This window comes from Musca domestica, unplaced genomic scaffold (assembly GCF_030504385.1).
Source record: "Musca domestica strain aabys unplaced genomic scaffold, Musca_domestica.polishedcontigs.V.1.1 33, whole genome shotgun sequence".
NCBI lineage: Eukaryota > Metazoa > Arthropoda > Insecta > Diptera > Muscidae > Musca > Musca domestica.
Genome location: NW_026712312.1, coordinates 8192774 through 8219742, shown reverse-complemented (window position 1 = coordinate 8219742; position 26969 = coordinate 8192774). Strand labels below are relative to the sequence as shown.

General features: G+C 33.1%; 1 protein-coding gene across 21 annotated transcripts in view; it reads right to left on the bottom strand.

The window, feature by feature from the left end:
• Positions 1 to 1561: 1561 nt before the first annotated feature.
• LOC101896750 (modifier of mdg4) overlaps positions 1562 to 26969 on the bottom strand; it is a 56893-nt gene continuing 31485 nt past the window's right edge. The window contains exons 5-8 of one of the 21 annotated variants that reach the window (XM_005180496.4): positions 18104 to 18237; positions 15338 to 15484; positions 14988 to 15106; positions 14693 to 14922 (exon numbers count right to left, since the gene is read on the bottom strand). In XM_005180496.4, the coding sequence (XP_005180553.1) occupies positions 15089 to 15106; positions 15338 to 15484; positions 18104 to 18237 (299 nt within the window). In that variant the 3' untranslated portion in view covers positions 14693 to 14922; positions 14988 to 15088. Of the gene's footprint in view, positions 1988 to 2104; positions 2420 to 5415; positions 5961 to 6298; positions 6568 to 9483; positions 9917 to 10064; positions 10556 to 11396; positions 12043 to 12193; positions 12549 to 12661; positions 13728 to 13845; positions 14354 to 14692; positions 14923 to 14987; positions 15107 to 15337; positions 15485 to 18103; positions 18238 to 18347; positions 18756 to 19127; positions 19840 to 19989; positions 20205 to 20321; positions 20804 to 20907; positions 22151 to 22236; positions 22709 to 22969; positions 23402 to 23915; positions 24915 to 26969 lie in introns of those variants that run through there. The other 20 variants (XM_059125501.1, XM_011292963.3, XM_059125498.1 and 17 more) reach the window with 20 other exon arrangements.

Sequence of the window (26969 nt, the reverse complement as noted above, 5' to 3'; positions counted from 1 at the left end):
GTAGCACTATCACTTCTTCATTTTTGCCAATGAAATCAGTTGTACTATTATATAGAGGCTATTCCAAAATAAGAACCTACATAGTCAATTTCCTGATACAGAAGTTTTTATCTTTTGCTCTGTTCCAGAACTCCAAGAATATGAAAAAATTTGCTACTATAACCTATTTTTCATTTACGATACCGAAAAAAATGCCAAATGACTTCACTCTTGCAGGGTCTGGAACAGACTACAAAATGGAAATTGGAAAACGTGGTTAAAGTTAACAATTATTAGTAGGTACTGAATGATTAAACACAGACAGACTTAGAATTATACGCTGATCAAGAATATATATACTTTGTAGGGTCTAACATGAGTATTTCGAATAGTTACAGGCAGTTTTGCCGACAGATGTATACCCCCAGCCTTGAGTTATGTTTATTCAAACTGTTGACCCCTTATGGGGGAGGTTCCGAAGCAGTGGACCGTTATATCTATTCTTCACACCGGACTTTGGGTTAATAAAAATATTGTGATGTGTGTAATTTAAAAAGAACCGGATGCTTATTTAGTATTTTATGAACGTTTTTGTTATTCAAAACTTTGGCCCTTTGTGGGGGAGGTACCAGGAAAAACGGCTCGATCTCTACCATCTTTATTAAAGATCTTGTATTGATGGAAATATTGAGATGTACCAAGTCTAAATGGAATTGGTTGTTAATTTCGCGTTTTATGGACTTCATGGGTACTCAAAAGGTTGACCTTTGTGGGGGAGGTACCAGAAGGAGTAGACCGATATATCCCATCTTCACACCAGGCATTGGATTCATAAAAATAATGCGATGTATTTAATTTGAAGAGAACCGGATTCTTATTTCGGATTTTATGATCGCTTAGGTTATACAAAACTTTGACCCTTTGGGGGTGAGGTACAAGAAGGAATGGTCCGATCTCTACCATATTTATAGCAGATCTTGTGTTGATGAAAATATTGGGATGTGCCAAATGTGAATGGAATCGGATGTTTCTTTCGTGTTTTATGAACTTCATGAGTACTCAAAAAGTTGACCATTTGTTCGTGAGGTACCAGAGGGAGTGAACCGATATATTCCATCTTCAGATCAAACCATGGGTTAATAAAACTATTGTGCTTTGTGTAATTTGAAGACAATCGGACTCTGACATCACATTTTATAAGAGTTAGAATTATTCAAAATGAATTATAGGGTGTTATGCTGCAAGTTACTACTTATACTCTCTTTAGCGAATAATAAAATAGTTATTTTTTGTTTTACTTGATTCTGCTGCACTTTCTCATTGCCATACTAGATTTTTGTTTAGTTGGAGATGCTGAATCGCAGTTGTAGTTTTCGGGTTTTATTAAATTCTTAAGATAAATTATTAGTTTAAAGTCTGTTGTTTTTTTATAAATTATTGCTTTGTTGTAAATTGGGAGTTTGAAGCTGGATAGTTATGGCCCTGTGGACTTCTTTATATTTCGCTGTATGATAAATAAATGAAATGTAATTTCTAGGTTTACAAAGGATACGTTCGAAGCCCGCAGCAAATAAATTGCTGAGTAAAAAATAATATTTATATTTTTATGTTGAACAATTTTAAATAGATTTTCATACATATTTATGTGCTCTTCTTAGGAAATAACATTAGCATTTTTAGTATAATTATAACCTCTCCAGGCCGACAAAATCCATTATTTTCGAATCGAACTGATCCGCGGCGTTTTTCCATACATTGTTATCCGCATCATGGTTATGGGATAGATTGCGAGTATAGAATTCGAACTCATGCAAATCGGTGATAATTCGTGCCTTACAATTGCGGCTACGTTGTTTGGCACAAACCCAATATTTACGGCCCTTTTTAATTTTGGCACATATATACGAAAATCCACCGCAGACCATTTTGCGAGAACCACGCTGACCCTTGACATACTGGATAGAGCCGAAAAGTTCATGATTCGTGACATATTTGAGAACGAATAAATCTGCAAATAAAAAAAAAACATCAAAATGATTGAGAAAAAACAATAAAAATCAAAAGATCGAATAACTAAAAAATACACTCACACACAAAAAAGATAAATAAAAACAATTCCCGTATGTGTGTTTTGCAAATTGTTATAATTTATTGAAATTAAATTGTTGTATTTATTTTATTCTTTGTCATTCATCATATTCCTGTTTCACACTCGGTGTGTGATTATGCTCTTGATTTTTTATGACCAGCTCTCCGCTATTGGAGCAGGTAATTAAGCGTGCTTTACAACGTAATGCCCGATTCATACCACACAGCCAGTAGGTTTTGGAGCCTTTAACATTATTGCGAAAGTATGCGAATCCTGCCAGCATAAGTTTCGGTTTGCCTTTGCTTCCACGTGTAATGGTAATACCCGATTTTCGAGCCAACGTTTCCAAGTCTGTCAATAGAAAGAGAAAAGTCATGAAGGAAGATTAGTAAAAGATAGCTTCAGGTATTTGTATGCAGAGAATTACCAAAAAAACACGAACAAAAACAACATTAGTTTTTCATTTTTTTATTTTTAATATTTGGTATAACGTTTAAATTATTTGTTTTTTTTTTTTTTGGTTATTTAATTATTTTTTTTTAATATAAGAAATGTTACTGCAACTTGCACCAACACATAAAAGAAAATTATTTAATGCAAATTAAAAAAGAGTTACGGATTATTGTAGAATATAATAAGGGCGATGTTCAAATCTGTATTGAAAGGATATATTTTCACGAAATAATTTTCAACCACCTGAAAATTTGAAATGCTAAATTAAAGGTAACATTACAAAAACTTTCAAAATTGATCAAAATTAAATATTCAGTGTATCTGCAACTTTTTTAAGGAAAATATTCTACCGAACAAAAAACTTCAAAATTCCAAAAATTCTTTTGTACATTAGTTTATGTACAGCTCATTTCCGAACCTGAAAACAAGGGACACACCAAAAATACGCAAAAATACACATGGCTTGTAAACACGCAATATGAGTGAAGGAGTTACTGATGGCCAAATCTGGAATAAATCACACAAGATGAAAATTATACATGCAATGCTTTGAAAAAAGCGTCAATTTTAAAGTAAATCAAATAATGCAATGGCAAAGCGATTGAAACACTTAAACACAAAGCTCGGTTTCAATGGCTTAATAATTGATTTATTCTTAAAAAAATGATACCAAAAGTCCAATACCAAAAACAAATAATGATGACGAAATATTATTCATAAATCATATCAAAAATTTTATATTGCTAACCATAATCTAGAAAAAAAATAATTAATAAAAATAAGTGAAAAATTATCAGTCGGTATTGCCGACTGAAGTATACCCTCAGCCAATGTTCGATTATTTAAATATATTTTAACTTCAAGTATGATTATTGTAATTGTTGGCACTCTATAGAGCAGGTTCCGAAGGAATTTCGTATCGGACCTAAATTAATATGACATAAATATTGGGACGTACCAGGGTTGGACTATATTGGTTATTTCTTTCACTTTATTTGAGTTTTGGAATGTGCAAATATGCGGGAGGTAACAGTTATGGCGGATCGAAGTATTTCATTTTTATACTTCATCTAAAACAGATACAAATATTGGCATGGGCAATTACAAGAAAATCGAACATTTATATCACATTTTATGCGAAATCATAAATTCCAAAAAATTACGTATTCATATCAGATTTCTGATTAAGAGTAATATTTAGATATAGCAAGATGTAGAGAATCGCCGACTTGCTTCGCAATTTATGAATGATATAAGTATTCAATTTTGGTTAATAAAAGCGTGTAATTTGAGGACCGGATGCTTATTTCGGATTTTCGTTTTGGTTTTTTAAAACTTTGACACTTTGTGGGGGAGGTACCAGAAGAAATGGTCCGATATATTCCATCTTCACAGCAGATCTCGTGTTTGAGATGTGTCAAGTCTGAATGGAATCGGTTGTTAATTTCATGTTTTGTGAGCTTCATGAATATTCAAAATGTTCACCCTTTATTTGTGAGGTACAAGAAGGAGCAGACCGATATATTCCATCTTTATAAAAGATCTTGTGTTTATGGAAGTATTGAGATGTTCCAAGTCTGAATGGAATCGGTTGTTAATTTCGTTTTACAATTTTCGTTTTACAAACTTCATGAATATTCAAAATTCTGACCCTTGAGGGGGAGGTACCAGAAGGAGTGGACAGATATACTCCATCTTCACACCAGATCTTGGGTTAATAAAAGTATTGTGATGTGTTTAATTTGAAGATAATCAGACACTTACATCACATTTTATATAAGTTATAATTATTCAATTCATTTGACCCTTTGTGGGGGAGGTACCAGAAGGAGTGGACCGATATTGTCAATTTTCGCACCTGACATAGAATTCGAAAACCGCAAAGTTGGAGCAAAACCGGATTATCCTTTCTCTTTCAGTGCAGTACATTACTTTCTTTGAAAATATTTACATTTTGTGTGGGAGGTACCAAAAGAAGTGGACCGATATTATCCATCTCCAAACTCGATCTAAGTTTGACAATAATATTACGATGTACTAAGTTTGGATCAAATCAGATACTCCCTTATAGAGTTATCGTGCGCATCAGCTAGACAGACAGAGAGACGGACATCGTTAGATCGGCTCCAAATGTCCTGAAACGGATTTGGTCCAAAGAAATCTAGGGTCTAAAACCGTTATTTCGACGAGTCACGTTTTGGCCGTATCAAATGATATATACCCTCTCTCTAGCCATAAGGCTTAACGTATAATTTGAAAAGACGTTCTTTGGATTTTCTAAATCAGATATTTGGAATTAAATCACTTTTCATTTCTCATCAGAATATATTGAAAACTTGTTAAAACAGGGCTAGATTTATACTAGTTTTTAATTTAAATTTCAATTAGCATTTTGTAAAGCAAAGAGGTGTGTAACATGCATTACCTTTAATTGTCATAACTATAAAACTGTGAAATTTAGGCTAAATATGATTAAAAAATTTCAACTAAACAATAACTACTATCACTTAATAGGACAATGGTAGCAATATATACACATAAAAAATCGAAATAAAAAATACAATACAAAAAACACAATGGTGGTTCCATTTTCTACCAATGTTAACATAAGATTCGAAATTAGATGCTGGTCCATCCAAAGAGCCAGATGTCTTTGACTTGTTTAATGATAACAATTTATACCAATTGTACCTTATCTTGTCCTTTGTGTAAGATATATCTGTGAAAATATTATCAAAATTAATATTGAAGTCTACTTGAACTTGAACTTTGCTTACCATTAATTGGATTTCTGGTGAGACTGTTTATTCTTCGAAGATTAATATGGCCAACAATGCAATCATTCAAAAGAAATTTTGAGCTATCTGCACACCCGAACTCTTAGGATAGTCATATTATATTACCAATTGTTATCTTTTGCATTCAACTTTTTTGCTTTTCACTTTCTTGCCTTTTTTATTTGCCACTTTTAATGACAATTTTCCTTTTACCTTTGCATTTGAATTTAAAAAATTATTACGATTTTTCATTTTCGTAGCCAACGACCTTGGAGTATACGACACAATGCGACCGTCTCCATCCTTTTCGGCAAATGAGTCGGGGAACTTAATGGCCAGCATATGAGCAATACGCCTATAAACACTCATGGGTATTTGAGAGCTTCTCAGTCGTAGATCATCGACTATAATATTGCACAAGGTGTTAAGTAATTTTCCATTTCTTTGCTTATTTCTGAGTGCATCTAAAATTTGCGGAGACACCTTCTGCCATGGAATTTCAAAATTTTGAAAACAACTGTAAGTGTTGAGATTCTTATGTTGTTTTAAAGTTTTTGAATTGGTTTCGCCGTACGCCAATACGGATAGCAATGACGCATTATCGTCTAATTCATTCCCATCGCATTCGAAGGCATTACCCTTTATAATGATATCCCTCTGCTCTGAAATAAAAATATGATTATATATTATTAACAAAACATTGCATGACATTAAAATATATTAGCTTATCATTATCTGCAAAAGAGAAACACATTTTTCATAGATGTATGTATATGTATTTGGTGCAAGGGCCCAGTCAGATTGTCTTAAATATAAAGTTATGAATAAAAAACGTACTCAGATCAGATGCTCTCAGAAATCAATACAATACAAAACAATTGAAAATAAACTACATAATTTATAATAATTCCACTCGCCGAATTACGTTGTCATTTCCTATAGCAATACATAAATAAATTATTTACAATATTTTGAATTTATATCTATATTTTCAATAAGAACAATGTCATATATTTTATTCATTTCTGATATTATGTGTCCTTTTACGTAAGTGTATGAGAGGCATATGATTGTGGCGCATATCATTGAATTTCAGAGCATCGATTTTAGCATCTCTCGACATGATGATCCGAGCTTTACAATCCTTCTTATATGTCTCGGCACAAATCCAATAGAGTTTGTTGTGTGTTGTTTTGTTTTTAATATAAGTGAAGCCATTGACAACTAATTTGAGTTTACCTCTTGGGCCGGGCACAAAGAAAATATCTCCTAAATTTCAAATAAAAAAGAAAAATATATCAGTTCATTATGCCATGTTTACGTTAGAACTTTTTTAAGGGTTAACATACTTTGAGAGGATTTATTTGAAGTAAAAGTAATGGAAATGACAATTTAAATCCAAATCCAGTGGGTTAACCCTCATATATATAAACGTACTGTTAGATAGACAATAAATATTCAAAAGAATTTAAAACAAGTTACAAAGTATCAATCGGTCTTTCCGACACAAGTATACACTCAGCCAATGTTTTATTATTTAAATATAGTGACAGCAACACAAGGTCGACGTCGGTACTTGGCGAGATTTTGTATATTTTTTTATATGTTTAAATATTGTTCCTGATTATGTCTTCCGTCGGATGAAAAAATATCGAAACTAATAAATAAATATTATTAAAATAACAACAAAGACCTCGAGCTCAATTTTAGTAAACTTACATTTGAAATAGTTTTAAATAAAGGTCGAATAAAATAACTAAAAACCAGAAAAAAATATTTTGACTGTTGCTATGATTATTCAAATTGTTGCGAAGAAATGGGTCAATATTGTCCATTTCGTATCGGTCCTATATAACTATGATAAAAATATTGTGCATGCCAGGTTTGGACTATATCGACAACTTCCTTCACTTTATATGAGATACATATGTGATAATTTTTGGAAAATGTGCGTGAGGCCGACCGAAGAATTCCATTTTTATACACCATCTAATACAGATAAAAAGATTGATATGGGCAAAATTACAAGAAAATTATATTTATATCCAATTTTATGAAGAATCATAAATTCCATATTTATCTCAGGTTTCTGGTTGAGAGAAATATTTAGATATAGCAAGTTTTAAAGAATCGCTGACTTGTTTTGCAAGTTATGACAGATAAAAGTATTGGATGAGGTACCAGAAGGGGTCCGAAGATAAATGTCATCTTCGCAACAGATATTGTGCAAGCAAAAATCTTTTAATGTGTGAAATTTAAATAGAGTTGGATACTTAATTCGATGTCTTTGAGCGTTTTGTTTTCAAAATCTTGAACTCTTTGTGGGGGAGGTACCAGAAGAAATGGTCCAATCTCAACTATCTTTATAACAGATCTTGTGTTGATGGAAATATTGAGATGTACCAAGTCTAAATGGAATCGGATGTTAATTTCGCGTTTTATGAGCTTCATGGATATCCATGACCCATTGGGGGGGAGGTACCTGAACGAGCAAAGCGATATGTCACATCTTCACAGCAGATCTTGAATTAGTAGAAATAATGGGATATGTGAAATATGAAGATACCCGGCTGCTTATTTCGGATTTTATGATCGTTTTGGTTATTAAAAATTTTCACACTTTGTGGAGGATGTACCAGAAGAAATGGTCCAATCTCAACCATCTTTATAACAGATCTTGTGTTGATGGAAATATTCAGATGTGCCAAGTCTAAATAGAATCGGATGTTAAATTCGCGTTTTATGAGTTTCATGGCTATTCAAAATGTTGACCCTTTGTGGGGAAGATACCAGAAGGAGTGGACTGATATATCACAACTTCACAGCAGATCTTGAGTTAGTAGAAATAATGGGATGTGTGAATTATGAAGAGACCCGGATGCTTATTTCGGATTTTATGATCGTTTTTGTTATTCAAAACTTTAACCCTTTGTGGGGGAGGTACCAGAAGAAATGGTCCAATCTCAACCATCTTAAAAACTGATCTTGCGTTGATGGAAATATTGAGATGTACCAAGTCTGAATGGGATCGGGTGTTAATTTCGCGTTTTATGAGCTTCATGGATATTCAAAATGTGGACCCTTTGCGAGGGATGTACTTGATGGAGTGGACCGATAAAGCCCATCTTGGTACCTGACCCAGAACTGATGCAAATATTAGAATTTACAAAGTTGGATCGGATCATCCTTTCTCTTTCTGTGCAGTAAATTATTTTCTTTGAAGATTTTAACATTTTGTGTGGGAGGTACCAGAAGGCGTGAACCGATATTGCCCTTAACCAAACTCATAGTTTGACAATAATATTACGATGTACCAATTTTGGATCAAATCGGATACTCCCTTCGAGAGTTATCGTACGCCCCAACCAGCCAGACAAACAGACGGACGGACGGACATAGCTAGATCGACTCCATATGTCTGAAACGAAGTTGGTCCAAAGAGTCGAGGGTCTAAAACTGTTATTTCGATGAGACACGTTTTGGCCGTATCAAATGATATATGCCCACTCTAGCCATATGAATAGGTTATAGTTTGCACTGCCCGCATATATTTTTAAGAATTCAAATTAAATTAAAATATGTTTTATACATTATATGGCAAGTAATAATAATACGATCTATATATACAAATATTGTATTCAAATTTGTTAAGGCAAAGGTATAATAAATCCATGTAGGTATTACTTTCGAACTTAATATTTAAAGTTTTGTGGTGTATTAATTTACAGCGCAGATTCATAATAGCCAGAACAATCAAGACACAGGATATCTTACGGATATAGTTAAACAAAGTAAAGATAAGATATCAAATAAGAGTATATATTCGTAATAAAAATAGCATACAATTTTATTAATAAAAAGACGTTTCATCCTTGTCGTTATGCAAAATGGACCATTGAAATTTGTTCTATACCCTTATGTAAAGGTATAGAAACCAAATCTCAATGTTCTATTTTGAGAGAGGTCGAGGATGAAATTGCTTATTTTTAACATTCCTTTTTAATTTGAATAATGAGATTTAGTTAGGTTGCAATATTGGTATTGCCACTAAATACTCGCTTTTTACTGTCTCTTTTAAGAGGCCTTAGCGACTATTTATCCTCTGTCGTTAAATAATGTCGTAAACGTACTATGGATAATATCGAGAATATCAATTGACTTAAACAATAAAAACAGACAGAAATGTTTTATAATCGCTTCAATTCATTTCAAATCCAAAGGAAATTGTTTACAGCAAATATCTCAGAACTAAGTTGAGCGTCAAAAAAGACGCATTTAATATAAATTTTAAATTATTTGTTCAATTTTACTTTAAATCAAGAAAGATATAAACTCAAAAAAAATATTTGTACTTAACACAAAAAACACAACGGATCGAACGAATCGTAGATCTAGGTGTGATGAGTATGGGTGGAATTACGCAAAAAGAAATGTTCAACGCCATTGCTGCCAATGCGGGTTGTGGCACGAGCCTTACAACGGGCACTCTTGTAGCGGGCACAGCGCCAATTTGTACTTGTCTTCAGTTGGCGATCAATCACAAATGCATAGCCGTGTATGATGAGTTTTCGATTTTTCTTCTTTGTATTGCTAAACAGGGCAATATTTGACTTTCCATCTGCAGCGAATGGTGGGTGGCATGGCGGCAAAGAGACAAAAAGAGGTAAACAAAAATTACAAAACAAATGGATTAGTAAAAATGGGTTAATCAAATTTAGAAATAAATATTGTTAAAAAAATTATCAAAAAGAATTAAAAATTATTACTTTTTGTTAAAGAATTCTGTCAAGGATTGTTTTATTTTATACATATTTAAATGATGGCATTTTGGTTACAGATGCTTAAATTCTCTGGCCCTGTGAATTTCGATGTAGAACAGCAACTTGTGTTATATTTGCTACCGAAGGCAATCTCACTGCATTGTCGCTCTCTCCAGCCGAAGCGTTTTGTAATAAAAATAGTCTTTTGCTTTTGGATTTTCGCATATTTGGTTTTTCACCTTCCTCGGCGGAATTGTGATTGTGCAAACTTTTATGAACAATTCGACCATTTTCAGTATGTAAACGACCATGGCAACGAAACCAGGTGGTGTATTGGGTGCAACGCCAATAGACTTTGTTGCGTATTTTCTTTTCTCTTACATAGTAGAATCCTCGACACAGCAGTTGTATACGACCCTTTTGCGATGTCACATATTGTATTTCATCCAATGTGGAATGATGATGTTGCATGGATTTATGATTATGTAATAGTCGATCTAAAGGGAAGAGAAAGATTCGAGACATTATGAATTAGTTAAAGTCATTTGTTTTTAATTTTAAAAAAAGGTTTTTGAACAACATAAAAAAAATTCACATTACCTTGAAAAAAATGTACCATAAGTTAGAGTCTTGGGGTCTCTTTTGGAACCAAAACAATATTTTTATTAGATTATCGATTGATTATATTTATTTAAATAAGTTTAAATAAATTTAAATTTTTCAAACAATTATGTCTGTAAAATTACCTTTAACGAATTAAAGAAGGTCAATACCAATGTCCTTCTTTAATACATTATAAATTTCAAGCAATCGCCAAATAAATATGTCCTAGAAAAAAGACTTTAAAAAGACTCCTTTGTTTCAAGTTATACAGTCTGTAGGTATTTTTGATTGATTATATTTATTTAAATTAGTTTAAATAAAACATATACAAATTCAAGATTTTCAAAGATTTATGTCTGTAAAATTACCTTTGAACGGATGCAAGAAGGTCAATACCAATTTCCATTATAAATTTCAACCAATCGCCAAAATAATTTTTCAGAAAAAGACCTTACAGCAGACTCATTTGTTTCGAGTTATAAAAAAGGCACAAAGAAATACCTTTTAAAAGGTTACCCTTTGAACATAAATCTATTTTCCTGATGAGATCTTTACCCGATTTGCCTGTTTTTTAAGACTTCCAAAATAGAATGTGGATTCTAAAGTTGTTGGCTTTGCTTTGAAAAGAATCCACATGGTTCCACAAATGTTCATGGTGGAAATGATTAGTTCTAGCACTGATCTGCCCAGAATATAATGTGTTTGATATGTATTTGAAAACCAAAAACCAAATAATTTATTAATATAGTATTTAATTTTTCAAACAGTTTGTTGGAAGTAAATAACATAAAAATTAAATTTTATTTCAAACTATTAATATTTTCGTATATATATGCATATGTACGTAATTTAGCATACAAACCACATAGTTTTCTTTATTGGAAAAATTCCTTTCACTCCTGATATTCATCATCTTCATCGTCGTCGACTTCATCCTCATCATCTTCTTCCATTTCGTGATGATGAGACTGTCGCCTATCGTGTTGTTGCTGTTTTGGCGCATCCTTCTTCTTGCGCACGGCCAGAGGATTTATTACCTTTATCAAACCATCAAAGTCGAATTTTTTGACTTTGGATGCTGGCACGCTATTTATTTGATGTTTCGTTGAGCCATATTTATTGCGTTTCAACTCAGCATGGACATGTTCCGCTTTATTAATAATAAATTTCGGAGGTGACTCCTTGAGCATGGTAATACGAGCTGGACACTTGATTTTCTTCGTAGCCATGGATGAACAACGCCACAGTATTTTCTTTTTATTTTCACTCATTATCAAAAAACGCACACCGTTGGCCATGATGGCGGGACGACCTCTAAGGGATTGCGTAAAAAATATCAATACATCTTCGGGATTGGGTACCACATCATTAGGCAGGACAACTGTTTTTGGGAGAGACAAAAAATCACAATAAATGAATTAGTAAAATGGACACTTGAAAACATAAGTTTAGCTTTTTGAAATAAACACATCTTAAATATATTTTTTGTTGGTTTTATTTAATTTGCAAAAAAAATCTAAAGGCTAAAAGTATATCTTTTATCGATTTATTCAGTTTTGTAATGCGTTATGGCGGCATGGGGCGTGTTTTTCTTTGTCGATTTCTTGGCCACGGTTTTCACATGACAGTGTTTGTGAATCTGTCGAAAATCGCTTAAATCAAACTTATTCATGCATATCAATACGGGACAGCGCACGCGACGATAATACCAATGACAGCGCCAAAAGAAGTTGGTGCGATTCTCGTTGTTGCGAAAATATTTAAGGCCATCCAGCCACAACAGTTGGCCACCACGTTTCGATACAGAAAATTGGATTTTCGGATGTTGACCCTTGTATTGGCCATGTGGTAGTGGTATTTCCTTAACCCTCCCTGCTATGGATAGACCTTGAAAAAGTAATCAATTGGAAAAAAAAGAAACAAAATCAATAATTAGTAAAATACAATTGATATCAATCGGTCGCAATCATTCGTTATTGGAATAATTTTTTTGTAAATAATTTCTCATTCGTATTTGGTTTTATTCATAGAAATCACATAAAAATTCTTAATTCTCTATATACAAGAGTTTAAAAAAAAAAAAACAATTTTTTATACATGAACTATATACATTTTATCTAATGTCTTATTGTTTTGCATTTGAGCGTGTCTATTTGAAATCTTTTTCCAAAAATACACGGTAAGTTATTCCAGCTTCATGTGGCATATTTTCAATAGATTTTCAAAGGTGTTTTACTTTTTTAAAAAAGGAGACAACATCAGACATGGAAAAATTTCAAAGAACTTAAGAAATTGTAACGCAAAAAATTGTATAGAAAACTAAATGTTTAATTTAAAAAAAAAAAACTATGGATAAAATCATTAAAAATTATTTTTTCTTATTATCGCGACTGGAAAAAAATGAGAATTTTTCATACAATACAAATAATCTTAATTATTACATTTCTAAATGGAAAAATTTACTCTCGAATTTTGACATGCAGCTGAATTTCATAAAAAATGTTTTGTTCAATTTTACTTAATTATAATTTATGTACACAGAAAATATATAGTTTTTATGCGTCAACGCTATAGGAGGAAAATTTCACTTGCCTGTAAAATTAAAAAAAAAAAATAAAATAAATTGATTCTACACAATAATTAAGAAGTCCTCTGAAATTCAATTAAACTTCCGTTTTACAATTCTCTCCTGTTTCTGTTTTAAGTTTTGTTAACAACAGCTTTCATTCCACATGTATACATACTGTTTACAATTATACCAGTATTGGACACAAATTTATTGTTTGAATGCTATCAATGCTGCTTCACCCATCATATTGTGTTCTTTGGCTAAAAAGGGTTTGATTTCAATGTCATTGCTGGATATGTGACGATGCTGGTGACATAAACGCAAATTCAACGTAATCTCGTCATATATTGCAATGGCAGGACATTTCTCTTTGTAGTAGTTGCTGCACTTCCAATACTGACGAGATCCATGCTTTTTATTGCGGAAGAACCGAAAACCATTGATAACCAATAACTTGCCACCATTTTTCTTGGAATCTATGAAATCAATGCGGAAACCTGCAAAACACATAAAAACAAAACAAACAACAATGTTAATAGCTACATTACAAAATACATACATACAACAAACAACAATGGGAAAAAAACAAATAAAGACAAACAGAAACAAAACATGTTTGAGGCATAATTCGGTTTTTTTTTATTTCATGGTAAACTAATTTAGTTTTTTGTTTTAGTATTCGAATTTACATCTCTGCCATTCATTTAATCCTCCAACATGAGGGGATGATTATGGACACCTTTAATGATGCATTTCGAGGGTACTTCCAGGGATGTTATGGCCCTGACCTTACAGTTTGAATGCCATTTTGAACATTTCCAATAGATATTCGAGCCATAGATGTTGTTTTTAATGAAACGATGACCTTCAAAGAACAGCAGCTTGTTGCCTCGTGCGGTATCCGAATATTTGATATTGCCCCAATCATCTAAGGTACGTGAATTGAGAAATACTGGCTTTCGTTTTGATAAACCCGTCTTTACTGTATGTCCCACACCCATGTGTGGTTGAAAATGCAAATGGTTGCGATTCAAATAGGAATTGTTGAGGAGAAACGATTCGTTTTCAGCGGAAACTTCAAACTTCACATTGGCCACGCTATACTGAAAGGTTCGCAATGAATCTGCAACATTCAAAATAACAAAAAGAAATAGAAATATTAGAAAAACGGTTATTAGGAATGCATAAAATGTTTCACATAAATATATAAATAAAGCAATAATGTTACACAGAATAAATTAAGCAATATTTTTTTTTTTAGATTTATATTTAATTTGTTTATGGTGTATTACTCGATGAACATGGGATGATGTTAGTCGGTAACAAAAGCTGTAGTATTTTTTACTCAAACTCAACACACATTATTTAATGGGTGCATTACAAATACATATAGTAATAATAATTGCTAGTTTAAATGTTAAAAAAAAAATCATTTAATTTCTATTTGTATGAATTGAAGATCTAAGTGTAGTTTTAATCTATAGGGGGCTTCATAAGTTTAATTTTGGGTAAATTTATTTTCTTATCTGGCGAATAAATCAATGCTTGATTTTCATCCAATTTATTTATTTTGCCCGATTTTCGGACAGGAAATTTGCGTGTATGATCATGTTCAAATGAACGTTGGACAATGATTTCATGGCCATTTTCATCGCGAGTCGTTACAATTCTAGCCCTACATATGGTAATATCCTGTAAGTAAGAAAAGAGAACATAATTACTGATTGCTGCCACTTCCCGCTGGCTGGATGGCCTACCTTTCTCGAACAAATCCAATATGTTCGTGTACTGGAACGTCGATTTCTCACAAATTTTTCATTATTATACAAGAGAACGGTACAGCCTCGTTGACCGGTCGCTAATACTGCTCGTTCAACTGAAATTAAAAAAAAATGCAATAGTAAATAAAAGTTTCACAACGGCGAGAAAAATGACACAAAACTACCATAATTTTATTGCAACAAAAAACTTCAACTAAGTATTTTCGTTGGAATTATTCTCATTATTTATTTCTTCCAAAAATACTTTGAAAAAAAATCTGTTAACTTAAACCAAAAACAAAAAGTCTACTTTCTATTATACTCTTCTATTCAAGCCCAATGCTCACAATCTTTTCGGCCAATGCAACGGCAGCGGATTTACGCTTTTTGCGTGCCACCAATTGGGAATGATTATGCGGACACGACTCCAAAACGATTTGTGTCACTCCATTTATAACGTCTGTCACCACACGAGCGTTGCATTTTAAACTGCCCTAGAAAGAGAAGAAGAGTAAGAAGGATAAAAACAAAGACATTTAAAAAAATTTAAAATTCAAAAGTTTTCGCAAAGTCCTGAGTTTATTTTAAATAAAAATGTTTGATGGGATACCGTAACAAAGCTATTTCTGAGCTGCATTTGATATATTTCCCGAATATCGTTGTTACGGAGTGAATATAACAAATCAGACGAACAATATATGGGACCTATAGCTATATCTGAACCAATTTTCACCAAATTTATAGATTCAATTTGGTAGTATGTGCAAAATTCAATCCCATTTAGGCTAAAATTACACTTTTGGTGAAAAATAAAGTGACAATCGGACGAAGATATATATGGGACCAATATATCCAAATCTGAACCGATCTTGATAAAAATTAGCAAAGATGCAGTGAAGAGTGCATATTACGGCTGCAGACGACAAAAACAACAAATCGGATGAGAAATATACAGGGTGAGATGAAAAAACTGTCATTTCTGAGCCACCCATCTGACAGCTGTTGAAATTATTCTATATTCTTTACAAGCGTACGAAAGCATTTTGGTGAGAATTTCCCAGAAAAAAGTTATTCGTCATGGAATTTAAGCGTGATAGTGTGATTTCTTTATATTTGGCTGGAAAACTACAAGTGGCTATCGTTAGAGCACTCCAGCATTTAAATGTGAATAAATCTTTTGTGTTACCGTGATACTGGTAGGGTAGCCCGACGTCAAGGAAGTGGACGGAAGAAAACACCAACATCAGCAGAAATGGTTCGAAAAGTAAAGAAACGACTTGATCGAAACCCGCGTCGCAGTGGCCGAAAAATGGCTCGTGGGCTGAACATATCGCAATATTCCATTCGACAAATATTAAAAAAATGAAATTCCAAAAAGTGCAAGAACTTACACCGCAACGAAAAGAAAATAGACTCAAAAGAGCTAAAGAGTTGCTTCGCTTGGCCGAAAGTGGTGAACTGTCGAATTTGGTTTTCTCCGATGAGAAAACATTAGTTGTCCTGCAGTTTGCAAACAAACAAAATGATCGTGATTAATTGCCAAAGGGGTGAGCTGAAAATGTGCACCTTCGGTTGGCCACCCGAAACTCAAGCACCGACCATGGTGATGGTGTGGGCCGCCATAACAGCCGATGGTCGCTCTCCGCTCGTATTAATCGACCGTGACATCAGAATAAATGCCGAATATTGTAGCGAAAATATTCTGGAGTGCGTATTAAAGCCTGGGGCACGCAAACGTTTTGGCAACAGACCTTGAACATACACACATCATCAGCGCCATCGCACTCAGCACGCGTCACCCAAAAACCTCAAAATCCCCGGATCCCAATCCGTTGGACTAATGTGCCTGGAGTATTTTGGAAAACAAGGTTGGTACTAAAAAATATCAAAGTGTCGATCAAGCAAGCGCTTCGCCGGGAATGGGCCAAAATACCGCAGAGCAACATTCGGGCAGCGTGTGACGGTTTCATTGGTCATTTGAAGGCCAAAGGTGACCAATTCAAACAAATCTAGATAAGGTGCGAAAAGTGGACAATATCTGTCACTCCATCGAGTACCTTCCCCACAAAGGGTTAAAATTATAGAATGTGATGTAAGTGTCTGATGTTTTAGAATTACACACATTTGGTACATTCTGGTACCTCGCCCACAAAGTTTCAAAATTTTGAACCTCTTATTATAATACCTCACCTACAAAGGGTCACAATTTCTTATACCTATATCTGTCATAACTTGCGAAACAAATCGGCGATTCCTTACAACTTGCTATATCTAAATATATCTCTTAACCAGATATCTGATATGAATATGTAATTTATCGGAAATTATGATTTCGCATAAAATTGGATATAAATTTCCTTCAAGTTTTGCACATGCATTGAATGAAGTATGAAAACAGAATACTTCGATCCGCTATATCTGCTACCTAACGCATATTTCCACATTTTCCAAAAAAATGCACACATCACATATAAAGTATGGGAACTAGTCGATATAGTCTAAATCTAGCACGTTAAAATATTTATATCATCATACGAATTGGTCAATATTGGCCAACTGCTACGGAACCTCCTCCATAAAGGGACAACGGTTTGAATAATCATAACTCAAGGCTGGGGGTATACATCTGTCGGCAAAACCGACTGATACCATTTTTTTTCTTGTTTCTGATCAAATTATTACTTCCTATCACAGACGTACTCATATTGTTCATAATATATTTTTTTAAATATATTGTTTCAATGACAATTGATATAAAATCTTTAAGGATACTGGAGTGTGGAAATAAAACGATCCCAAAACGATTTGTGTCACTGCATTTGTCTTGTCACCGAAAGATTATTGCATTTCAAAAATATTAGTTTTAAGGATACTGGAGTGTGGTAATAAATCTTATTGGCCAATAAATGACTGGAATTGACCTGGAAATAGATTCTTTGTAAATCCTTGAAAATTTTTCTCATAAAAAACGAATGTAGTCCACAAAAAAATTCAATGCAGGAAAGTACATTTTTTTTTAAATCGAAATGTAGGATAGTTTTATACTCTAATTTCGCTGTCATCAATTAATAATATTTAATTATATTCTACAATATAGATTGAACACTACTTACCTTCTTGGCACATATCCAGTATGTTTTGACACCGCTTTTACGATTCTTAACAAAATTATATCCCTTGTAAGACAATAACTTACAATTTCTCTGGCCGACAATGAACTGCAAATCGTCATTCTCCGTCTTGATAACTAAAAAACAATAGACAAAAGAAAAAAACATATGTTAATAAAATTAAATACAAATTAATTACAATAGAAATATATTTGTGGGTAATACCGAATTTAGCACCAACATTGAATTATAGCAACATGTTCTTAAATACTTTATTAAAAATGAACAAAATAAATCAAATACAATTGTTTTCATCTAGAATTATAAAAATATATAAAGAGAAAAAAAAAGAGAGGCAACGATTAAGTTATATTTTTACTTAGGTGTCTAATAAAACGGTCATATGGCAAATGGGTGGTGGTGTCCGAAATTCCTTAAAACGGCGGGTGATTATGTTTGCCACATTTAAGAACAACATCGTGGCGAAAGTCCTCATCGATGGTTACGGCTCTGGCTTTGCACTTGTGTATACCAGCACGGGCACAAGACCAGTAGGTTTTATTTCCCGATGCCTTATTGCGCGTGAAAGTGTAGTCGCCAACTTTTAATTTACGACTACCGCGAAAACCAGTGATATAGGTGATGAAGAAATTGCCTACCGGTCGTCCAGTGGTTGAAAGTGAGCATCGAAAAAGAAAGAAAGAAATATAAAAAAATTATATGATTAATAAAATACTAGATCTAGAAATTGTCGATCTCATCTCATAAGTCCAACTGTAATTAATGACGTTGATTTTTCTTATTTTTATTAATTTATCTTATTTATTTAGAATTTATAATTATAAAAATTAAATCTAAATATATAGATTTCTTAGTTTAAGTGTTTGAATTTTAAATAATAGAATTCTTAACAACTAGGAAATTAAAATTTAAGTAAAATATCTATGTCCTAAATGACATACAGTTGTTTTTTTTATTTATAACAATAAAAGGACCCCACAACATACATACTTTCAAAGAGACATAGTTAAAAATGTGGACATAAAGTGAACATTTATTATAGGCATCATATATGGAAATATGGTCCAAAATCTGACTAAAAAGTTAAAGTTCTTTGAAATTAATACATTTGATGCCATATATTTTTGGCAATGCCATTTGGAAAGTATTTGTTTGTTTGCATTGCCTTATAATATGAAGTTATACTTTTCCGCACAGGGTCACTCTCTCTCTCCCTTCAGCCAACTAATGATCTTGTTTGAATTCCTGCTTTTCAAAACACTCATCCTGTTTAACCTTGGCCACACGCTCTGCTTTGAGATTTTTCAAGGAACCATATTTACGGGCTTGTGTAATTACTTCATGGTTATGATCACTGTTGAGTACGGTCAGTGTTTGGCCTTTGGTTTTGATGCGGGCCTTGCAGCGTAAAACGGCAAATTGGCTACAACGCCAGTAGGTGACATCCTCGCGTATGACATGTCGATTGAAGGTGTGCTGTTTGAGTAACAGTTGTTTTGTACCATATTTACTGACCACGAAGACGGGGCCATTGTTGCTGCTGCGCAGTGTCGAAGTAGAGATGCGTTGATTTGCCGACAAACAGGGTGCGGCCGCCGTCGCCGCCGGTGGCTGCTGGCTAGTCACTGTGACTGCTCTTATACCCAAATTCTGCTGCTGTTGCAGGGCTGCAGCACTTATTGGTTCCACAATGACTTGCTCATAGTAATGGACTTGTCCTGCAATGTGTGTTTGGTTTCATGTCATGTTTGTTGAAATACATAAAAAGGAAGAAAAATACAAATTCCAAATTAATAAAATCCTGTATGATCAGGAACATATTTCATTTACTTCAGTATCAAGAGCAAGTGCTAAGAAAAACAAACATCTTTTAAGTTTTATTTCATTTATTTGCCACAGGATGCTTTGTGTGTTTTACATTTAATAAGTTGGCCTCCTTTGAGATCGCTCAGCACTAGATATGCCGGACAGTCAAGAGTTAAGCAAAACCAATAACTTCGATAGGGTGTAGCTCGAGTCTTCTGGTACTTGATGCCTTTGTGAACGATATATTCCACAGTACCTACTTTTAAGATGCTGATTTCTAAATGATGGGAAGAAAGGGATGGTTGGGATTACAAAAAGAAATAAATATTACTTGGAAATAGAAAAAAAAATAAAAATGTTGAGACAGAAATGAAACAGAAAGATAAAAACCTACCAATGTTGTTGTGGTTGTGGTATTTTAAAATTTATTTGTTAAAATTGTGGTCTTCGTAGAACTTATAATAATAGTATTGTACTCTGCAATACCATATATATCTTAGCCTAGAAACAGTTTCTTATTGTCGCCTTTTATAAGATTCGGAGGCATGTTGTCAGCTGCAAACTTGGGCGGATGATTGTGAGGATTTTTACCCAATTTCAGGCCACCCTCGACTTTGGTAATGCATCGGGCGGTGCACTTATTCTCCGATACACGTTTACCATTTCCATTCGAGCAAATCCAATTGATTGTGGAACGAAAACTGGCCTCCTTCTTGTACATGTAACCGCGGAAGATAAGATTCAAACCTTGTTTCTGATTCCGTATGTAATGGTACACTTCATTGTCCAACCAAACGCCCACCGGTACATCGAGAATGTAAAGCTGCGATACGGACTTGACACTTCCACTACCAGCTGATCGCAAAAATGACGTTCCTGTGAAAATTTAGATACAAAACAATGTTATTAAAAGGGTTAGTGATATGGAAACAAATTCATCTTTACTCTGTACTTTTTGTTTGAGAAGAAATTCAAAAGTATTTGGTAGATTAACTTTATTTAAAAGTTGTATATTGAACAGTTACAATTATTTGCTTAAAAAAATTAAAGATTAAATATTTATGATATTTAAGTTAAACGTTTGCGTTACAGTCTCCCTTCAGTCATTTAATCTAAAAATTTTCTGGAATAAGACATAAGATATGGGCTTTTGATAGTTTAATTTATTCTCTTAACGGAATTTATCATCCTTTGCACTGTTTAAACTCCCAAAAACTGAAATTTTGAAAAAAAAAATGTGTTTGGATGATTGACTGCGTCGTTTTATACGGCATCGCAGATTAATAATTTGTCAAAATACATTTTATTACAGTCTGTTAGACTAATTGGTCAAATCGTGGAATAATTAACTACACTTATCTGACAGACTTAAAAATAAAAAAAAATATTTCGAATATAATCAATGATATAAAAATAATATGATTAATCGTGTGTGAGATTTGCAATTGTTTTTCTACATTTGTCAATGTTTCGTGTTTCAAGGCACCGGTAGAGGAAAGAGCGGTGAGAAATAAGCTCATCCGATAAGAATATGTAGCTTAACTCTATTAAGGCGGAAAATGTTGTAATTTGTCTATTTTACATTAGTTTACTTTTATTATTATTTAAAGCCTTTCAAAAATATAAAGTAAAATGTAATAGATTATCGTTTAAAAAAATTAAATTTAACATCTTAGCAACAAAGTTTTTTTTTATAAGATATAAAACATTGTGTAAAAATTTCTTTTCATAAAAATAAGTGTTTAAAAAAATTTAAAAAAAGTTAGAAAATTTTCTGAGGGCAATACTTCGGTATTCAAATGCCTGTCTCAGTTTCGTCTTTATAATTTGGCTATGCATTTATATCGTGATTCTCTTTTTCTAAAATATTCAAATTGGGTATAAAAGTAATTGGCATTAATGCGGCTTCAAAACGTATAGAAGACCGCCTCCGTGCCAATACACGTCTCGTTAGTGACATATTTCTCTCTTCAAACTTTTTCAAATACATACGACCGAGTCGAATTCTTTCATGCTCTGGTTCATGGCTATGTTGGCCAACCATTTCATTTACACACCTAATTAGGCCATTATTTTCATATGAAAGTGTAATATAACATTTACATGTCCGACAATTTAAACAATACCAATGATGGGAACGTCTTCTACATTTTTGATATATATAATTGTTAAACACCAAAAGTCTCCTTCCCTGTTTACTGGCAATGTATTCAAGGTAGCCATCTAAAAAGGAATGAAACGTGTTAGTGGTGGATATATAAACAAATACTATGGAACATTGCAATAAATTGAAGAAATCTAAAAAAATTGTTTTAATATTTTTTTATTTAAACAAATGTAATTTATTAAAAACGTTGTGAGAATACAATTGTGCCACACTATTTCAGGGTGTCTCATTACTGATGTCATTGTCGACGGGTTCTTGTTTTATTTGCAGTTCCTTGCAAGAAATATTGTCGTGCAACGTAGGATTTCCAATCAACGTGCTGGTCATGATTTGTCGGTAACATGAATTTTTGAGATTCGCTGCACCACTTCTTTTTCTCAGCATACCCAAATTTTGCAACGATTTTCTTCTTTGGCGGATTGTGTCATATTCACGTGCGTGATTATGTACCCCAGCCATACGAATATAATCACTACTGGAGATTGTTAGGCGTGCTGTGCAATGATATTTGGCAAAACGATAACAACGCCAATACTTTTCACGATTTTTACGATACAAATAATTGTCTAATATCAACAAGGGTGCACCACGAACACTATAGATGTATTTCAAAGCTGTAATTGCAATATAAAAAAAGGAAATTGTTTAAGAAAATGTATTAAATGCAAGAAAGAAGAGAATTTTAGAAAGCATCACTCCCCCAACGTTTAGAACTTGAATAATGTTTAACATATCCCACACCATATAAAACGTTTCCAATTTTATGCTTTTCCTCCTCTCATACATTCTCATGGCTTTAATAATACCAGTTCTTAAAATCGCATTGTTATTTTATTTTAGACTAATTCATGGCCATTATTTCAAACCTCTTAAAGTAAATGGTAACTTATAAAAAACATCAAAGTAATTTTATTTCAAAAAATAATATCGTTTTAAATATATATAAAAATCAACATATTCAAATTATTCTTCCTTCTTCGTCATAGCATCATCTATAAGTGTATCTTCATCATCAGCGTCAGTCATTGTTATTTCATTGGCTGTGAATTTTTCCAAATTTATTTCGTTATTCGAAATAGCCTGTCTCAGTTTTCGCCCCTTGGCAATTTTTTTCAAATCCACATCATGTGAATGATATCCAACAAACTTTGTTATTCTGCCATTGGAGATAGTGAGACGAGCCGAGCATTTGAGTGAGTTGTCATTTATGCAACGCCAATATTTGCCACGATTTTTGCGATAAACAAAATTATGGTAAACTATTAACGGATGACCTCGTTGGCTGTAAATAATTTCCAATCGATCAACTGTAATTAAAGGTTTATTTTATGAAATTATTGTTAGTTAAAAAGTTAAAATCGCTGTTAAGCTGACCTGAAATTTTTTCTAAAAGACGATAATCCAAAAATACTTTACTACCATTTCTACTTAAATACAAATAGAATCAAAGTCAATATAATAAAGTATTTTTTATTAAATAAATTGTTCAGTCGTCTATTAGAATTCTTTTTTTATATGGTTTTCAGTCTCAATTATCATATTTTTTATTTCTTTCAAATCTTGTTGGTGTCTGGACCTGATTTCTTCAATTTTTATGGCCTTTCTCACTGTTCGCCCTTTTTCAATTCTTTTCAAATCCACATCGTGTAAATGATATCCATCAAATTTGGTTATGGTACCATTGGAGACTATCAGCCGGGCTGTGCATTTGTGTGTGGCGGCTTTCACACAACGCCAGTAATTCCGACGATTTTTGCGATAAACAAAATTATTTAAAATAATTAAAGGATGACCACGTTGACTGTAAATAAAATCCAATCCTTCGACTGTAATGAGAGGTTTATTTTATGAAAATATTATTAGCCATGAAGAGGGATTGGTTTTGACAATTTACAATGGTATATTAAAAGATCATTCACAATAACTTTGTCATATTTTATATTAATTTTACAGATGGGATTAAGTGTATCAAATCAACAATTTTTATATACAAACTAGGCTAAAGTACATATATAAATAATATTTAAAGAATATAGATAATTTATTTAAGCTTTAATTAACAATCAGCCTCTCCTAACGGCTCACTTTTAATCTCTACATTTTCCACATTGTATGTGATGTTTGGTTCGTGCTGCTGTTGTGGTTGGTGGTGGGGACCAACGCCTGTTGATATTGACGGCCCTGAGTTAACCATATTTAATGTATCCGTAGTATAGCCATGTCGCTGCATAGATTCATGGTTTGTTGATGCAACCATTTGCATTGAATTTGCATTATTTGTCGCATTGGGACACGTATCATTGCGTAGTAAAGATTCCAGGGTCGACGGACCGATATTTTGTTGCTGTAACATACCCCCTGCAGAGCCTGGAACACCTGGCCATGGCGTATGGTGATCATTCCGCAATATGCTTTCAAATGACATCGCATGTCCACCTAAACCAACAGCTGGCACATCGGGTGTGGAGTTCACATACCATGGCCGGGATGGATTGGAATACATTGACGATTCCATGCATGTTGGATCTGTGACCGAGGAATGTTCCGGCTTTTTAAGAAGTTTTGGGTCTTTTGTCGTATTAAATATGGCTTGTTTATGCCTCTTGACCCGTAAAATTTCCTCACACTCCCTTTCGTGATTGTGAAATCCAATAGCCTTTTGAATGCGACCATTCGTTATAATCAAAGTAGCCTTGCAATTGTAACGGGAGGCGCGCAAACAGCGCCAATATTTTGTGCGATTCCTGTTGTAGAGATAATCATTGAAAACTACTCTCGGATGACCACGTTGATTGAAGATGTATTCAACGTTGTAGTAATCTGTAATAGCAGTTAAAAACATAATGGTAATGTTACAATGTACAGTTGTTGAATGTTTTTTGATTGACCTATTTGAAATTTTTTTTTTGGAAAGTAAACAAATTGATTATTTGTGTGTTTTAAATTTTTTATTAGAATATTATATATTTAGTTATTAATAAATCGTACACAATTATGTCCATTTGTTGAAGCTGAAATTGTATTCGGATATGGCAAAAAGAATTATATTAACATATTGGTTTCGTGGTAACATATTTAAAATCTTGCAGGTTCTGGAACAAAAATAATATATAAAATTTGTCTCCATCCTCAATAAAGTTCCTTTGCCAAAGTTGGTTAAGATCAGTTGGTGTAGATTTATTTTTAGTCTTATATCAGTTTTGTTCAGTAAAATATTTATCGATCGTGCTTTTCGTATTTTAACACATAAATATAATTCTTTATTGATATTACACTTCAAGTCTTTTAACTATAAAGACTATTTTCATTTTCTACTTATAGAAATATATAATATATAAATTTTAATTTAATTAATTTAATTTTAATTAATATTTTAAATAAATTATTCAATATTTTTGTAAGCAAAACCAGTAAAATAGTATCTGTCGATTTTGCCGATAGATTTATACCCCAGCCCACATTTATTTAAAATGTTCACCCTTTATGGGGGAGGTTCCGAAGCAGTTGGCCAACATTGACCAATTCCTTTCTTACCTAAGACTGATATAAATATTACAACGTGACAGATTTGGACTACATCGACTACTCCATGTTCTTTATATGAGATTCGTGCAACATTTTGGGAAAATGTGGAAATATGCGTGAGGTGTCAGATATAACGGATATACAGATATATCCAATTTTATGGGAAATCATAAATTACATATTCATATCAGATTTATGGTTAAGAGAAATATTTAGATATATAACAAGTTGTAAAGAATCGCCGACTTGTTTCGCAAGTTATGACAGGTATAAGTATTGGAAATTGTGACCCTCTGTGGTATCATCTTCACAACATATCTTTTGTTACCAAAAATGCTTGTATGAGGGAAATTTGAGGAGATGGATCGATAGATTTGGGAGCTTATTTCGCTTTCTTTGAGCGTTTTGTTTTTCAAAATCTTAAAACCTATGTGGGGAAGGTACCAGAAGAAATGGTGCGATCTCTACCATCTTTATAGCGGATCTTGTGTTGACGGAAATATTGAGATGTGCCAAGTCTGAATGGAATCGAATGATAATTTCTGTGTTCTGTGAGCTTCATAAATATTCAAAAGTTTGACCTTTTGTTGGGGAGGTACCATAAGGAGTGGACCAATATTTTCCATCTTCACACCTTTAGTAAATAAAAATAATGTGATGTGTGTAATTTATAGAGAATAGGATGTGTTTTTTTTTTTGTGATCTTATGATCGTTTTGGTTATTTAAAATGTTAACCTTTGTGGGGGAGGTACTAGAAGGAATAGTCCGATCTCATTCAGCTTTATAAGAGATCTGGTGTTGATGGGAATATTGGGATGTGCCTCTTCTGAATGGAATCTGATGTTAATTTCGTGTTCTGTGAACTTCATAAATATTCAAAATTTTGACTCTTTGTGGGAGAGGTACCAGAAGGAGTGGACCGATAAGTTCCATCTTTACACCAGACCTTTAGTTGATATGTGTAATTTTAAAACAATCGGACTCTTACTTCACATTTCATAAGAATTATAATTATTAAAAACTTTGACACTTTGTGGGGCAGGTACTTGATGGAGTGGACCGATATTGTCCATTTTCTCACCTGACCTAGAACTGATTTGCAAAGTTGGGACATATTCGGATTGTCCTTTCTTTCTCTGTGCAGTAAATTATTTCTATTAATAATGTTGACCTTTTATAGGGTAGGTACCTGAAGTAGAGGATCGATATTGCCCATCTCGGAACTTGATCTAAGTTTGACAATAATATTACGATGTACCAAGTTTTGATCAAATCGGGTACTCCCTTCGGGAATTATCGTGGGCCAGACAGACAGACGGACGGACATCGCTAGATCAACTCCAAATGTC